Source organism: Colobus angolensis, unplaced genomic scaffold (genome assembly GCF_000951035.1).
Source record: "Colobus angolensis palliatus isolate OR3802 unplaced genomic scaffold, Cang.pa_1.0 Scaffold106, whole genome shotgun sequence".
Classification (NCBI taxonomy): domain Eukaryota; kingdom Metazoa; phylum Chordata; class Mammalia; order Primates; family Cercopithecidae; genus Colobus; species Colobus angolensis.
In genome coordinates this window covers 1,168,669-1,186,828 of record NW_012111586.1, presented here as the reverse complement: position 1 = coordinate 1,186,828, position 18,160 = coordinate 1,168,669, and the positions used below count along the sequence as shown (strand labels likewise).

The following is an 18,160-nucleotide window of genomic DNA, read 5'->3' as shown; positions in this document are numbered from 1 at the left end:
AAAAAAAAAAAAAAAAAAATGTTGACCTCATGGAGGTAGAGAGTGGCATGATGGATACTAGGGAAAAGTGTATGGGTGGGTGGGGTGATAGAGATTGATTAACAGATAAAAACATTAGATAGAAGAAATCAGTTTTCTTTTCTTTCTTTCTTTTTTTGAGACAGAGTCTTGCTGTGTTGCGCAGGCTAAGAGTACAGTGGCACGATCTCCTGGCTCACTGCAACCTCTGCTTCTCAGGTTCAAGCAATTCTCCTGCCTCAGCCTCTTGTGTAGCTGGGATTACAGGCATGCACCACCACGCCTGGCTAATTTTTTGTATTTTTAGTAGAGTTGGGGTTTTCACCATGTTGGCCAGACTGGTCTCAAATTCCTGACTTTAAGTGATCTGGCTGCCTTGGCTTTCCAAAGTGTTGGGATTACAGGCATGACGCACATGCCAGGTTGAAGAAGAAATAAGTTCTAATGTTTGATAGCAGAGTAAGGTGACTATAGTTAACAATAATTTATTGTATATTTTTAAATTGCCAGAAGAGAGGACTTGAAATGCCCTCAATACACAGAAATCATAAATACGTGAGGTGGATGGAAACCCTAAATATCCTGACCTGACCATTACACGCTCTATACCTGTAACAAAATATCACATGTACTTCATAAATATGTACAGATATTATGTATCAATAAAAAAGCCATTTTGAGAAGGCCACATACAGTATAATAGCATGTGCAATTCTCAAAATGACAAAAGTTAAGGAAATAAGAACAAATTAGTGGTTGCCAGGGATTAGGGATGATAGTCGAGAGGAGTGGTATGACTCTAAAGGGTAGATGGAGATCTCTGTGGGGATGGAACGGTTCTATATTGTGATTGTAGTGGTGGTTACACAAACTGTGCATGTGAGAAACAATTCAGAAATACATATACACCGTGGACCAGGGTCAATTTTCTGGTTTGATATTTTGCTACCGTTCTAGGACATGTAATGACTGGGGGAAACTGAGTGAGGGGTACATGGGAACTCTGTGCCATCTTTAAAATTTCCTCTAAACCTGTAAGTATTTCAATATAAACAGTTAAAACAAAAGAGTTAACTATGAAAAATGTCTTCTCACAATCAGCAGTATGTGTCAAGAATCTTGAGAATGGCAATACTCTTGAATTCAGGAATTCTCTCAAGGAATTTAGTCTTAGGAGAGAATCAGAGATGCAAATATAAATTTGTAAACTGGGCTATTCACTATAGATCATAAGGTAATTTAAATGCCTAATTGCAAGAGAAGAGTTAGTAAGTTACAGTCCATCAAAGGATAGGATATTTGTGTAGCTACTAAAGTCATGCTTCTGAGAAATATTTAATTGTATGGACAAACGCTTACAGTAGTGTGAAGTTAAAAACAAGCGGGTCACGAGAGTGGCCTCACAGTATGATCTTAATTTTATTTAAAACACACACACATGGAAATGTAGAAGGAAATGCATGAAAGAAATGATGATGCTATTATGAGGATTTGTTTGTTTGTTTGTTTGTTTGAGACAGAGTCTCGCTCTGTTGCCCAGGCTGGAGTGCAGTGGTGCCATCTCAGCTCACTGCAACCTCCGCCTCCCGGGTTCAAGTGATTATCCTGCCTCAGCTTCCTGAGTAGCTGGGACTACAGGCGCCCACCACCACGCCTGGCTAATTTTTTGTATTTTTAGTAGAGACGGGGTTTCACTGTGTCAGCCAGGATGGTCTCAATCTCCTGACCTCATCATCTGCCTGCCTTGGGCTTCCAAAGTGCTAGGATTACAGGCATGGGCCACTGCGCCTGGCAAGGATTTTTATTTTAAAAATAAACATGCCTTGCTTCTATAATCAGAAAAATAAATTCCTTATCCACAGAACTTAGCAGATCTGAAGGGAAGACGGGGAATATGTTGTAGTAATTTACTTTAGACCCAAGGCCCAGGCTTGGTACAGAAATGTTCTGTTTTATAATGAGAAACCTTTTCTTAATACAGCTAGTGTTGCAGGTAAGCCACTGTGGAGTTTGAGACATAATTCAAAACCTCAGGTGCTATGTCATTCAATCTGCAGAAGGAGAGAGTAAGGAAGAGGAGACGCACACCTTCCCAGCGCCTGTTTTTCAGGGGGTCAGTATAGGTACAGACATTGCTTTTTTTTATGCACTATGAATAACCTTTAATTTACTATTGACTATGATTTCTTGGCAACCATTTCGCATGCAAGATAATTCTTTTTAATTTCATTTTTAAAATTGTGGTAAAATACATATTCTGTAAAATTTGCTATCTTAACCATTTTCAAGTGTACAGTTCGTGTTATTAAATACATTTGTAATGTTGGGCAACCATCGCCACCAACCACCCCCATAACCCTTTTGTCTTGTAAAACCAAAACTCTATACCTATGAAACAATCACTCCCCATTCCCCCTCCCGCAGCCCCTGCCAACCACCACTCTGTCTTTGTGATTCTGACTGCTCTAAGTATCTCCTAAAAGCGGAATCACACTGTATTTATCTTTTTGTGGCCGGCCTTATTTAATTTAGCATAACATCATCAAGGTTCATCTATGCAGTAGCACTTGGCAGAATTCCCTTCCTTTTTAGGCAGAATACTGTTCCGTTGCACAGATATACCATCTTTTGCTTATGCATTTGTCTGTCGGTGGACACTTGGTTGCTTCCACGTTTTGACTGTTGAACACAGACACTACTTTATGAGAAGGGTGAATGGAAGGACAATTTACAAATGTGTACTGGTGGTATTGCCCCTGGGGTCACCTTTTGTACCCTCAGGGGCTAATCTTCAGGGCTATGGCTCCTTTCAGTCCGGGCCATTCTCTGGAGAAGGAGGCAGCTGTGGTCAAGCGCAGGCCACACTCACAGTAGCTACGGCATCCACCAAATGGCCCCTTATTATGCATAATATTATGGTGAAAATGTCATACATACATTTTTAGGTGTATCTTTGATGATTTCTTAGGCTCAATTCCTGGAGGTAGTTTTAAACAAAGAGTATATTCATAGTCAATAGACAGTGATTCAATGAATGAGGGATGAATAAATAAGAGAGACTAAGGAGAGAGAAAAGACGTTGGGAGGTTGAAGGGAAGAACAAGGCATGTGGCAGGCAGGTGTGGGACTGGGTTCCTGGGGAGAGGGCCCTACTCACCTTGGTGATAGGACCGGCGTGGGCCTGGTACTCATTGAATTCCTTCTGCAGAGGCAGAGGGTACTTCATGGCACGAACGGTTCCCACTGAGGTGCCCGCAAACATCATGCGCCCGGAATGCGAGATGACGATGGTGGTGTAGGTGGCGTCAAACGCCGGTATCTCTCGAAGGATCTGGGACACAGGCAGCTCTGCTCAGTGTGAGCCGCCGAGCTGTGGCCTCCATGTCCCGGCACCATTCTCTCTCGTCCTCTCCTCTAACAGATCCCTAGGGGCCTGTCTTTAAAAAATGCTTTTTCTATCCCTTTTGGCATCCAGAATAGTGCCTAGCAAAAAAAAAAAAAAAAAAAGGTGCAAACTGGATATTCCTTGTTGTGTTGCTGGTAAATAACCAGTTTCATGAGTTAGGAATAATACCAGTAAAGAGAGATATTCATATAGATAGCACTTACTATGTGCCAAGCACTGTTCTGTGCCTTCTCCATGTTGCAAGTCATTCAATCCTCATGAAACCCTCTGAGGCAGTTACTGTTATCCCTAGTCTACAGATGATGGACCATCTGTATGACAAGCGACTTGCTTCAACTCATGTACCTAGGTGGGCTCCAGTCTCTGCTTTGACTGCTATGCTTGGGTGTATTTCAAAATGAGAATGGGCTATTGGTCATAGATGTATTCAGCAACATTTATTAATGCTCATTATATAAACAAAACTATACATGAGTCTCCCCTTATCCTCGAGGGATATGTTCCAAGATCCCCAGTGGATGCCTGAAACCACAGATAGTACTGAACCCTATATATACTATGTTTCTTTCCTATACGTACATAACTACGATATGGTTTAATTTATAAATGAGGCCCAATAATACCTAATAATAAAATAGAACAGTTACATGAATACCGTATAAAAGCTGTGTGAATGTGGTTTCTCTCTCTCAAAATATCTTACTCACAGTATGGTACTCACCTGTTTTTGGACCTTGGTTGACCGCAGGTAACTGAAACTGTGGATAAGGCGGGACTACTATACTATCAGAGCGCCCCTTCATTCCCTCACTCATTCATGCACTCATCTGCCGACCCACCTACACACACATTTACTGAACACTGTGCACCACACGGTGTGCCAGCTAGCAGGGCTGCCAAGAGGAGCAAAACATGGCCTTGCCCTAAAGGGGCTTTATTCTGGCACAGCACTGATAGTGCCATTGAATTAGGACCGGGCTACTCGGGAGTACACAGGATAGTCACTATACTGTCAACTGTGTTCCAGCCGCAGGGAGACCTGCCTTGGGCTAGCTTGCTGCCATGGTATCTACACACTTTCCCAGGCACCAGTCACAGGAAAAGTGGGAGGAGCCAGCTGGAGGAGCGCACAGGCCATGTTTGAAGGACACATCCTTGCTGAGCTCCTCTCCTTTCCCTTCACTATTTGGAGCCTAGTGTAACTGTAGAGTTTCAGAGTTTGGGGATTTCAGAAGAATACAGTGGCAAGCCTAGGTGATAGCAGCTAACCGCACAGTCATGCACTGCTTGATATGGGATACATGGTTAGGCTATTTTGTCACACAAACATCATGGAGTGTATTTGCACAAACCTAGCTGTGACAGCCTACTATACACCTAGGCTATGTGGTAGAGCCTACTGCTCCTAGGTTACAAACCTGAACAGCACATGCCTATGCTGAATACTGTAGGCAACTGTGACACAATGGAAAATATCTATATATCTAAACAGAAAAAGTACAGTGAAAATTTGGCGTTACAACCTTATGGCATTACAGTCTTACAGTCTATGTGGTCCATCATTGGTGTTACTCAGTGCGTACTGTAGTTAGGTTTTTACCCCAGGAAAGTTAAGTGCAGACCAAGGGTAAGAGTGCAGTTTAGAGATGACATGACTTCCATGCCTGGAAAGTGGGAGAGAAGTTACAGACAGCAAGTAAAACAGAAATGAAAAAGAGGCTGCAATTTACAATTTCACCCAGTCAGGAAGGAAACTGAGCAGGAAATTCAGGAAGTGACGATAATTGAGCTAATCCAAAAGGAATGAGGAGCCTGATGTTATCTTGGGAAGAAGGGGCCCTGTACACAGAGGCCCTCATTCCGTGCATACTTTCTGCTGTAAGCACGGGAGGCTGTCCCTGCAGATCTGTGCAGCAGCCCAGAGGCAGAGCAGGGGCAGACTCACCGAGGAATCCGCAATCTCCTTGAGGGTGTGGTCTGATCCAACAGCAAAGATAATTTTGGCATCAGGGGAGACAGTAACACAGTTGTAGCTGCAAGACTTGAGCACGCATTCTGTCTCTCTCTTCCCTGTGGGCAGATTCCACTCATACACAGCACCATCTGTGCCACCAGAAATCAGTTTGCTATCATCTGCATTCCACACAATTGAGCGAATCTGCAGGAGAGGAAGGCATATCCAGTGAAGAGCATATACACACATACATCCTAACACAGAAAAGGCTGCAGACTCCTCAGGTGCTCCACTAGACTGAGCAGAACATCCTTTCCTGCTGTAGGCCCTTCTGTCAGCACAAAACGTAGCTTCTTGTGAACGTACACATTCTGTTTTCTATGACACTTGCAAATTACTGAAGATGAGACACTCCCATTTCTTTTTCACGTTATGAACGGAAAGACTGAATCATACAGGTTTCTTAAGGCTAGAACCAACCAATTATTGCTGTTTTTTCCAAACATTTTTGACATAATTATATATTCACAGAAACTTGCAAAAATAGGACAGAGAGAGTGGACTTCTGGAATGGCAGGGCAAGGACCTCAACTTGACCTTCTCTCTGACAATGTAGGTTCACTGGTAAATATGATAAAAATAATCATTTAAAGTCTCTAGAAGGCTGGGTGCAGTGGATCACATCTGTAGTCCCAACACTTTGGGAGGCTGAGGTGGGAGGATCACTTCAGCCCAGCAGTTTGAGAATAGCCTGGGTAACATAGTGAAACCCTGTCTTCATAAAAATAATAAGCTGGGCATGGTGGCATTTGCCTGAGGCAGGAAGATGGCTTGGACTGGGGAGGTTGAGGCTGCAGTAAGCTATGAGTGTACCACTGTACTCCGGCTTCAGTGACAGAGTGAGACCCTGTCTAAAATAAAATAAATAAAATGTCTCTGGAAGTTGTCCTCAGGGAATACAGCAAATGGAAAAACATTTATTCAAGAAAATCTGCTCAATCCCAGTAAGAACAGGGTCTGCAGTATTTGAGCCATGACTCGCTCTGTTACAGCCTCAGCTCCAGAAACTTCACTGCTGTGCACATTGGGCAGGTGTGGCCAAGACAAGCGACTCCCTCTCCCCATAGCTCCCAGTCTTGGGCTATGGTTTCAGTCTAGAAAGGGAAACTGCTGGGATTTCTTATTCTTACCCCAGCCCCATGTTGCAGAAGCTCTATTCCAAGCAGGTGTGGCGGAGAGGGCTCAGACTCTCTTCCCCCCAGCCCATTCTCACTTGTTGGAGGAAGCTCCACTCCAAGCTCAGCATACTAAGAATAACTGTGCCCCAATGATTCCTGACCCAGTTTGCTCATAGAGTGAAAGATCCAAGCCATGAAGGGCAAGCCAAAAAGACCAGGGGCTTACACACGTGCACATACACACACGTGTGCGCGCACATACACCTCAAGTGTCACTCACGGAAGTGAGATGTTACTCCTGGAAAAGCAGGTCCCCGCCCCAGCTCTGGTGCAGTGGAGCAAAGGTTCTGACCATGGGAAAGTCAGGTGCTAAGACAGGGAGCTCTCGGCTCTGCTTGAGGGTACTGACTTTATTTGGAATAGAACACGGAAAAGTCCATGCCTATGGGCATTGTCTAAAACAACGGAGATCTTGGTGGAAAGTGATTAAGAGGAGGCTGATAACTCCAGGATGTAAGCAAAACGATACAGAGGAGTGGAATTTTGATAGAACAAGGGAAAGGGACAGGGAAGAAAAGCCCTTCAGGGGTAACAGACAACTCTAGGGGCTGGTAGGTCTTGTGTATGTGCTAGGCTGTCCTGATTCAGGTGCAGTCAGAGTGGGATATGGGGAAAACTTGAAAGCATCTCCTAAGCCACACAAAGACCCATTAACATAGGGCAGGCTCTCACTGGCACAATGGGCCTACCAAACACAACAGTCCACCCAAAGCTGAACATTAAGCTCTCCCAACCCAGGGGCATCTCCTAGGAAGCCAAGCTTAAAAATGAAATCAGGCGCCTGCCACCACGCCCAGCTAATTTTTTGTATTTTGTAGCGCCACTGCACTCCAGTCTGGGTGACTGAGCGGGACTCCATCTCAAAAAAAAAAAAAAAAAAAAAGAAAAAGAAATCATATTCATCCCTCACAGCCTGGAAGACTGTGCATGTCCAAGGCTGTACCCTCTTATGTACAATCAGAGAGAGGATATCCAAACCACCAGTCTCTGGCTGAACATGATGCAAAAGCCATTGACTCTCTGAACTGTGATAGCATTTTCTAAGCCACACATAAATCTGGTAGTAAAAGGTAAAAACCTAATTGGCTAAGGGGGTTTATGCACAATCCATAACTAATTAGCAGCTCAGGCAACTCATGGCCAAGCCTAGGTAGCCAGGCTAAAAGAAAAGATGAAAAATATCTGAGTAATGATATGAGACACTGCACACTACAGGGGAAACAGACTTTACAGAATTAGCTCAGCCAAGTCATGAAACAGATAATCAGCCAACCAACAACAACCTCCTGGGGGGACACATATCCAGAACTGCTACAATATATTGTCTAAAATATTCAGCCAACAAAAAATTGAAACCTAAACAAACAAACAAAAAGAGTGTGACCAATAAGAAAAAGCAAGCAAGCAAGCAAGCATTCAGGCAATAGAAATTGCCTTTGAAGGGGCCCAGATGGTAGATTTTGCAGCCAAAGACTTCAGAGTAGCTAATACAAATAAGTTCAATTAACTAAAGGAAACTATGCTTAAATAATTAAAGGAAGGTAGGATGACAAGCCTCATCAAATAGAAAATATAATAAGAAGACAGAAATTATGTTAAAAATCAAATGGAAATTCTGGAGTTGAAAAGTACAATAACCAAAACGAAAAATTCACTAGAAGGGCTCAACAGTAGATTTGAGCTGGCAAAATTGAAATAGCTCAATAGAGATTGTGCAATTGGAGGAACAGAGAGAAATACTAATTAAGAAAAATTAACATTAACAGAGTTTCAGAGAAATGTGGGCAGCCACTAAATGCACCCACATATGTGTACTGTGATGAGAGCACTAGGAGAAGAGAGAAAAACAACAAATATTCAAATAAATAATGCTGAAAAATCTCAAATTTGTTGAAAAACATTAACCTACACATCCAAGAAGTACAATAAACTCCAAGTAGGACAAATGCAAAGAAATCTAGATCCAGACACATCAAAAACAAAATGTTGAAAGCCAAAGATAAGAAAATCTTGAAAGCTGGTCGGGTGCAGTGGCTCACACCTATAATTCCAGCACTTTGGGAGGCCGAGGCAGGTGGATCATGAGGTCAAGAGATCGAGACCATCCTGGCCAATATGGTGAAACTCCGTCTCTACTAAAAATACAAAAATTAGCTGGGCATGGTGGTGCACACCTGTAGTCTCAGCTACTCGGGAGGCTGAGGCAGGAAAATCGTTTGAACCCAGGAGGCGGAGGTTGCAGTGAGCCGAGATGGTGCCACTGCACACTCCAGCCTGGTGACAGAGCAAGACTCCATCTAATATATATATATATGTATATAGAAAGCCATAAGAGAAAAATGATTAATCACATAATATCTAACTTATCTCAGAAACAAAGGAGGCCAGAAGCAGTAGGAGACACATGCAAAGTACTGAAAGTAAGAAAAAAAACCTTACATCCAGCAAAACTGTATTTTTATATTTTAAAAATGAAGATAAACATGAACATAAAGATATTCTCAGATAAATAAAAACATAATATATATATATATTTTTTAACTAGAAGATCTGCCTTCCAGGAAATAGTAAAGAAAGTCCTTCATGCCGAGGTGGGCAGACCACCTGAGGTTGGTAGTTCAACCTGGAGAAACCCTGTCTCTACTAAAAATACAAAATTAGCCGGGCGTGGTGGTGCATGCCTGTAATCTCAGCTACTCAGGAGGCTGAGGCAGGAGAATCGCTTGAACCCGGGAGGCAGAGGTTGCAGTGAACTGAGATTGCGCCATTGCATTCCAGCCTGGGCAACAAGAGTGAAACTCTGTCTCAAAAAAAGAGCATGTGTTACTTAGGAGGCTAAGGCAGGAGAATTGCTTGAACTCAGGAGGTCGAGGTTGCAGTAAGTCGAGATCGCGCCACTGCACTCCAGCCTAGGTGACAGAGTGGGACTCGGTCTCAAAAACAAACGAAAATGCTTGTGTTTATATAGCACTTTCACTTTCCACAAATTTTTACTTTTCCTTCCAATGACCTGTTATTTGCTAAAGTCAATAGTCAGTTTTGGACTTTACATGACCTCCCTCCGACATCTAGTACCACTGACCACTTCAACCTTTCAGAAATTGTTTGGTTCCTTGGCTTCTTTGAGACAATTATTGATTCCGAGTTCTCTTCATATCTTCATTTTCAGTCTTTCATTGGCTCTTCTTCTTTCACCAGTCTTTTAAATGTTGGTCTCCCCTCTCCTGTCCAATATTCTTCTCAGATTCCACATAGGCCCTTGGTGATCCATTAGGCCCTTGGTGATCTAGTCTATGCCTCTGACTTCCTCTACTTTCTAATTCCCTGAATCTTCATATTCAGCCCTGACTTCTTTCCTGACCTCCACACACATACATCACACTTCTGGGCACATGAAATATAACATGGCCAAAATGGAACTTCATCTCTTTCTTCTCTCTGCCTCTGCTACTAAAGTCATGGTTTAGTTCCTAACCCAACTTTCACCTTCACATCCTAGCTGCTCTCCATCACTCCAGTTTCCTTCCACTCTAATCCTTCCTCAATACTGTTTAGAGAGTTACCTTTCTGATCCCATTACTTTCTTGCTTAAATCCTTTCCTTTGTTTCTTGTCACTGAAAGACTAAAGTCCAATTCCTTGGCATGGCATACACTATCTTCTATGATGCAGCCAACCTTTCCTACTACCTCTTTATCATCACTCAAATGTGTCCAGTGTTCCAGCCATATGAACCAATGAGCACCTCCATTTCATCCCTCCATTTCATCATCTCCAGCAAGTCCTTCTGCCTAGAATGCCTCTCTTTTCCAATGGCCTCTTCTCTCCAAATTCGTCTGCTGACTTCTTCTTACCCTCTCCATGCCTCTCCCTCTTAATCATGTCTGACATCTAATCCACTACTCTAGGACCCAGTGATTTTACTTTCTTTTTTTCTTTTTCTCCTTCCTTCCTTCCTTCTTTTTTTTTTTTTTTTTTCAGACAGGGTCTTACTCTGTCAGCCAGGCTGGAGTGCAGTGGTGTGATCATGGCTCACTGCAGCCTTGACTTCCTGGGCCCAAGTGATCCTCCCGCCTCAGCCTCCCAAGCAACTGGGACCACAGGTGTGTGCCATCACACCTGGCAAATATTTTTTACTTTTTGTAGAGACAGCGTCTCCCTATGCTGCCCAGGTTGGTCTCGAACTCCTGAGTGCAAGCGATCCTCCTGCATCAGCTTCCCAAAGTGCTTAGACTATAAGCATGAACCCACGACTTTACTTTCTAAAATCATCTGAATCCATCCACTTCTCCCTAACTGTACCACCACCACTATTATCTGTGGTGTAGATATCCACAATAGCCTCCTTACCATTTCTACCCTCGCCCCCTTCAATAGTCTTCACTCTGCAGCCAAAGTAATCCTTCAAAATGCAAATCTAGTCATATCATTCTCTGCCCTGAAAGTCTTCAATGATTTCAAGGAATAAGAAGGATAAATCCTTACAAAGCCTACAAGTTTCCATGCATTTGGGCCCTTGTGACCTCTCCAATCTCAGCCCATCTTTACCCCATGGTTTATCCTGGCACCACATCCCAGGTCCACAGACTTTAATATCCTCTGACACCCCATGAATCTCCCATCTCTGGCCTTTGGATCCCTATCTGCAATGATTATCCCCACCAGTTCTGTCTGATTAACTCCTACTCACTCTTATAGGACCAAGCCTTTGCAAATACAGCCACCTAAATTATGCCGCCCCCTTCATTACTTCTCTCATAACTACACCATGTTTTTCTTTCAGTGGAACTGCAATTAGTAATTACATTTGTCTATGCATTTGTTTTATGGTGTCTTTCCCCAAGTAGACAGTGAACCCATGAGGAAAGGAACCACCTCTCTTTAGTTCACCTGTATCCCACTGGCTGGCGGCATGCTTGGCTCTGTGCCCCTTGTTTCCCTGGAGACCGTTCACTCACTCACCTTCCCTGTGTGTCCTTTCAGGCTTGAGATGTTCTCTAGGTTCGTGGTGGTGTAAACGTGAATCACATTTCCATTGACTGCAGCAAACAGGTGACCTCCGTTGCTAAAGGAACACTACAGGGAAAGACAGCAAGAGAGCAAGCAAGCAGGAAGTGAGCAGTCTAATTAGAGGTTACAGTCAAGAGGTGATTTTCCCAATGAGTTCGGACTGAAACTACGTGTGAGGGTGGGAGTGGGGGTAAGGTGCAAATGAGATTGAGGAGTGGCTGACATTTTCAGACACTTTCACTATTCCTGTGACTCATAGTGGCCAGATGCTGACACTGCCAGACCCACAAATCATGAAGCCATTGGGACCACAAGTAATCATTTTGCCTGTAGAAGCACGTTTTAGAGCGGGGTAAGTAATTCCTGAAATCATTGCCTTGTTTCTGCAAGTCACCTTGGGGAAAGCTGATGAGCTCTTTCCTGCCTCTCACCATCAATGCTTATTTTTCCGTGGCTCCTGTCTCCAACCTCACCTTCCTAGCTGTGACTCTGCTTCTGAGATTACTTTTCTTTTAAAATATTTGTTAATACTCCACCATTACAGACAGGACTTATCATAGCGGGGATCTCACAAGGTTTTAGGTTCAATGAAATAGTCTGGTGGACATAAGAAAATGGGGATGGAACCACATACTCAATAAGGTTGCTGGGAAAAGAAGTGGATTTCCCCCTCTCCACTTTTTTTAAGCCACTATAGTTCTCCAACACAGATTTTGGTCCCACCTCCCCAGACCATGTTAGTTCCTGATATTTCAGCCGTGGCTTTCTAAGAAACTGGACTTTTGTCTTCAGCAGTTTTTTACCTCTCTGCATCCTCTAATAGAGTATTCTTTGAAAGAACGTATATCATCAATGAGTAGATTCATGAGGCGTAGTTTGTCAGCAAACCCTACTACAATGAAGTGTCCAGATGGATGAAGGCTGATGGAATATGCCTCTTCTTGGTACTCCTTAAATAGTTCCAGAGTGCTGTGAAAAAGATCAATTACTGAATTGTAAGCCTAGCTCACTAAATCCCTCCAGTCATCCACTGTATCTGATATATGTTGTTATCATAGTATTTGAGATACACTATTTGCAATTGTTGGTTCCTCTCTTTTCTAGATTTTGGTTATGAGCAGATAATGTCCAGCATGGAGCATGGTAGACAAGGAGACTGGTCAAGGTGTGGTCTAGCAATGCTGAAGACATAGCTCTGTTTAGATTCCAAAATTCATGAGTATTGTCCAAGTATTTTTTCCCTAGAAGCCCCAGAAGTTGTACACAAGAACAAAGAAAACAGTGGGGGGTGGGGGTCCAACTAGGGTCGGAGCTTCCCAGGGAAGCTATGCCAGAAGGTAAAATCTAGGTTGGGATAGTGATGTCCTGGGAGAAAGAGGAGGAAGAAAAGGTCTGGAGAGCTCCCTGAAGCAAAGAGCAGTTCCTGTGGGAAACAAGGGGATAGGAGAGCCGGAGGGACACAGGAGTTTATGTAAGAAGGTGAGAGACTGGGGTGTTATCTTCATATCTTCATGTCCCCAGTGTCTGGCATGTGGTGAGCATTAAATAAACCACAAAGTAGTTTTCTAGCCCACGCAAGAGTGAGAAACAGGTAGGCTGACTGACTTGATTTTTTAAAAATCTTTTCCAACTGAAAGCTTCTAAGTAATTAAAGTTTGAAACACTGTAATTAAAATAATTCACATAAACAAATTAACAACTGGAGTCTTGCATATTAAAGTAGGCAAGTCTTTCATTCCTTACTTTGTTTCATAATTCCAAATGCGGATGGATCGATCCAGAGAACAGGTGGCTACGAGGGGTTTGCGGATGCAGGTAGCCAGACCGGTGATGGGTGCTGAGTGCAATGGATACATCAAATACTCAAAGTGAGCAGGCTCCCCCTAGAGAAATCATACAGAACAAGATCCCGCAGAGTAAGCAAAAGGCTGGCTGTACATGTCAGCTCTAATTAGTTCCCAAGAACATTAATTAGCCTGGGTGCACAGAAATTAGGCTGTGGCTAAACTGTTTGAATATTATGCATATTTTCCTGAGCCAATATTATTATTTATTTTATTTTATTTTATTTTTGAGATGGAGTCTTGCTCTGTCCCCCAGGCTGGAGTACGGTGGTGCGATCTCAGCTCACTGCAAGCTCCACCTCCTGGGTTCACGCCATTCTCCTGCCTCAGCCTTCCGAGTAGCTGGGACTACAGGCACCTGCCACCATGCCTGGCTAATTTTCTTTTCTTTTCTTTTTTTTTTGTATTTTTAGTAGAGATAGGGCTTCACTGTGTTAGCCAGGATGGTCTCGATTGCCTGACCTCGTGATCCGCCTGCCTTGGCCTCCCAAAGTGCTGGGTTTACAGGCATGAGCCACCATGCTCGGCCAAGCCAATATTATTTTTAAACATTATTTTAATGGCAATAAAATATTTTCTTCAATGGATATCTTTGAATTTAATTTAACCCTTCCTCTGCTGTAGGAACATTTAAGTGGCTTCTAATTTTTGTTGTTTATTATAGGAATAACACTAGACTAAATATCCTTGTACAAGTCTTTGTGTATCTCTCTGATTATTTCCTTAGCATACATTTCTAGAAGTGGAATACTGGGAAAAATTGTATGAATGATTTTTAAGGATCTGGATAAGTAATGCCAAGTTTCTCTCTGGAGAGACTGTACTAATTATCACCAGTAGCAAATGAGAGTTGGATGGATGATTTTAAATTGAAATGCATCCTACTGCACTGGTTATGTAGGTTACAGATGTCTGTCATCAGAGGCATTGTTTCTGGAACACCTGAATGAGGAGTGATGGTTGGGAAATTTAATGAGATGTACATATTTAGGTCTGTTCACAAGCTAAGACAAAGGCTGAAATGGATTTTTTTTTTTTTTTGCAAATTCTGCCCCTCTGCTACTTATAAATTTATCTGCATCCACTCTATCCTACCCTAGTATGTCCCATCCAAGTACTAACCAGGCCCGACCCTGCTTAGCTTCTGAGATCAGACAAGATCAGGTACATTCAGGGTGTTATGGCTGTAGACCCTACTGTCTCAGAGAAAGAGATGCTATGCTGGGTAGGCAGGCACAGGTTATTGTTATTCTTCTCCATCTGTTACCCTTTCTTTCTCCAAATCTTCAACCTGCCTGTGTCTATAAGCACATTCTTATTAGCTTTTACACACTCAAATCTCTCTTGTCTTAAAAACAAAAGCAATGCTCTTGCTTCCCCCTCTGCCTGAGGAGTCATGTAATGATGGGGAATCACACAAGCGGGCTTACTGGTTTCACTGTGAATGCATGATCACAAACCTTCAGTGGGCATTTAACCCTGCCTGGTAACTCTACCATACTTTTCAATAAATTCACTTTCTAAATATCCAAGATAAGTATTTCATACTATTTATTCTCTCTTTTCAAACATTCCAACCTTTTTCTTCCAATTCTAAATCTCGTCTGATGACATTATCTTGTATTTCCTTGATTTCTGTATCTTTGTTTTCATTTTGTATCTCAGAAGCAGACTTGCAGAGATTCATCATAAATTCATATAAGACAAATTTTATTTTATTTCACTCCTTTCTTCCTCAATTTTTACTTCTGTTCCTCCCTATGATAAGTAGGCACCAACAAATGGATTTTATGTATGTCATTGATTATATATAGATGTGTTTAATATTTCTATAAATGACATTGTGCTTCAGATCTCATTCTGTACTTTTACTTTTTTCTCAACATGATATTTTTGAGGAATCATCTATGTTGCAGTATGTATAATTTGCTTCTAACTGATGTTTGATATTCTATAATATATATCTAGCTACTTTACTTCTCCATTACCACTAGGGATGACCATGTGGATTGTCTTCAACTCTCCATTGCTACAAACACTATGGTGAATATCTTTGTCCATGTTCTTTTTTTTTTTTTTTTTTTTCTTTTGAGATGGCGTCTCGCTCTGACTGCCAGGCTGGAATGCAGTGGCGTGATCTCAGCTCACTGCAACCTCTGCTTCTCAGATTCAAGCGATTCTCCTGTCTCAGCCTCTCGAGTAGCTGGGACTACAGGCACGCATCGCCACGCCCAGTTAATTTTTGTATTTTTAGTAGAGACGGGGTTTCACCATGTTGGCCAGAATGGTCTTGATCTCTTGACCTTGTGATCCACCCGCCTCAGACTCCCAAAGTGCTGGGATTACAGGCATGAGCCACCACGCCCGGCCTGTGCATGTTCTTTAATGGCTCTGTAGGATCAAATTCCTGGTATGTATCCAGTGCAGACTACTGGATAACAAGGTACATCCATTCTCTATTTGACCAAGAACTATCAGATTCCTTGCTAGAATGGCTGTATCAGTTTACACTCCCATCATCACCATATTAGGATTATCATTCTCCCCTGTCCTCAGAAATCTCTGGTAATAACTGGATTTTTAATTTTTGACAATATAATAATGAAACTTCTTATAAAAAAGCATCTCAGAGTTGTATTAATTTGCATTTTTCTGTTCACAGGCAACAAAATTCCTTATGGCAGCACCCAAAGGCTTGAAATTAGCCATTCCAAGTGTGTCCAGAAAACTAAAGGAAACCATGACTAAAGAAATAAAGATAGAAATGATATGCATCAAATAGAGAAGGATAAAAGGATCCCATCAATATAGGGATAGACTGTAAGAAAATAGAAATTCTAGAGTTAAAAAGTACAATAACTGAAGTGAAAAATCCACTAGAGGTGCTCAATAATAGAACTGAACTGGCAGAAGAATCAGTGAACTTTATAGATCAATAAAGATTAAGCAATTTGAAGAAGAGAGAGGAAAAAGAACTACAAATTTACAGAGCCTCAGAAAAATGTGGGACACCATTAAGCACACCAACTAATGCATAAGGTGAATGCTAGAAGGAGAGGAGAAAGAGAAAGGAGCAGAAAAAAACATTTTCATAAATAATTGCTGAAAATATTACAAATTTATTGGGAAACATCAGTGTACACATATAGGAAGCTCAATGAACTCCAAGTAGGAAAAACACAAAGAGATCCACAAACAGACACATTTTGGTAAAAATAATGAAAGCTAAAGATGAGAAGAAAATTTTGAAAGCATCGATAGAAAAATGACTGATCACTTACAAAACGGTCCCAATAAGATTACTAGCAGATATCTCAGCAACGACAATGGAAGCCAGAAGAGAATGGGATAACATGTTCAAAGTGCTTAAAGAAAAAGCTATCAAACAAAAACTCAGCAAAGCTATCTTTTAGAACTGAAGGTGAAATAAAAACATTGCCAACAAAAACTGAAAAAATATGTTGCTAGCAGATTTGACTTACATGAAATACTAAAGGAAATCCTTCAGGTTGACACCAAGTTACTCCAGATAGTAATTCAAATCCACACAAAACAAAGAGCACTGGTAAAGGTAATTATAAAAGACAATATAAATATATATTTCATCATCTTTTAGCTGATTTAAAAAGCAATTGTATGAAACAATATGCATATAATATACTGTTGTGCCTATAACATATAGAAATGTAATATATTTCCCAGTAGTAGCACACAAATGATGAGTGGGAACAAATGTGTATTGGATTAAAGAAATGACTTCAATGGTAACTCAAGCTCAAGGAACAAATGAAGAGAACCAGAAATGATAGTAAAGGTTAACATAAAAAGACTATAAATATATAATTGCTCCCCATTCTAACCTCAGCTTCTTTAAAAGATATACAATTACATAAGGTAATAATTATAAGAATATATTATTGGAGTTTGTAACACTCATAGATGTAATATGTATAACAATAATACTATTAAAAAGGGGAAAGGGAATGTAGCTATATGGCAGTAACATTTCTATATGTTACTAGCATTAAGTTAGTATGAAATTGAATCAAATTGAATCTGACTATAATGAGTTACAGTGTGTATGGTAAGCCCTAAGAAATAATTAAAAGTATATAGGGAAAAATAAAGATACTAAAATACTACATTACAATTTTACTTAATGTGAAAGAAGGCATAGAGTAGAAGAACAAAAATCCCATGATACACACACAAAAAAAGGTAAAATGGTAGACATAAATTCAACTATGCCAGTAATAACATTAAATGTGAATTGATTAAACAATCCAATCAAAAGTCAGAGATTGTCAGACTGGATAAAAAAAAGATTAAATTATATGATGTTTATAAGACACAGTTTGGAATCGAAGATACAAATATATTGAGAGTAAAAGGATGAAAAAAGATATACCATACAAACAGTAACAACAAAAGTGCTGGAGTGGCTATAGTAAGATCAGGCAAAATAGGCTTCAATACAGAAAATGTTACTAGAAATAGAGACATATTTTATAATGAAAAATGGTCAACCCATCAGGAAAATATATTAATTGTAAAGATATGTGTATATAAAAATAGAGCACCCAAATGCATAAAGTAAAAATTGTCAAGAATGAAGGGGAAAATAGCTCAACAATAAGAGTTGAAGATTGCAATATACCACTCTTTTGTTTTTTTTTTTTTTTTTGAGATGG

At 41.1% G+C, this 18,160-nt stretch overlaps 1 protein-coding gene across 2 annotated transcripts in view; it reads right to left on the bottom strand.

The window, feature by feature from the left end:
• Positions 1-18,160, bottom strand: part of CFAP57 (cilia and flagella associated protein 57) — a 76,561-nt gene that overhangs the window by 42,179 nt on the left and 16,222 nt on the right. For both annotated transcript variants that reach the window (XM_011945284.1, XM_011945289.1), the window contains exons 7-11: positions 13,369-13,508; positions 12,429-12,594; positions 11,578-11,691; positions 5,370-5,582; positions 3,176-3,349 (exon numbers count right to left, since the gene is read on the bottom strand). In XM_011945284.1, the coding sequence (XP_011800674.1) occupies positions 3,176-3,349; positions 5,370-5,582; positions 11,578-11,691; positions 12,429-12,594; positions 13,369-13,508 (807 nt within the window). The remainder of the gene's footprint in view (positions 1-3,175; positions 3,350-5,369; positions 5,583-11,577; positions 11,692-12,428; positions 12,595-13,368; positions 13,509-18,160) is intronic.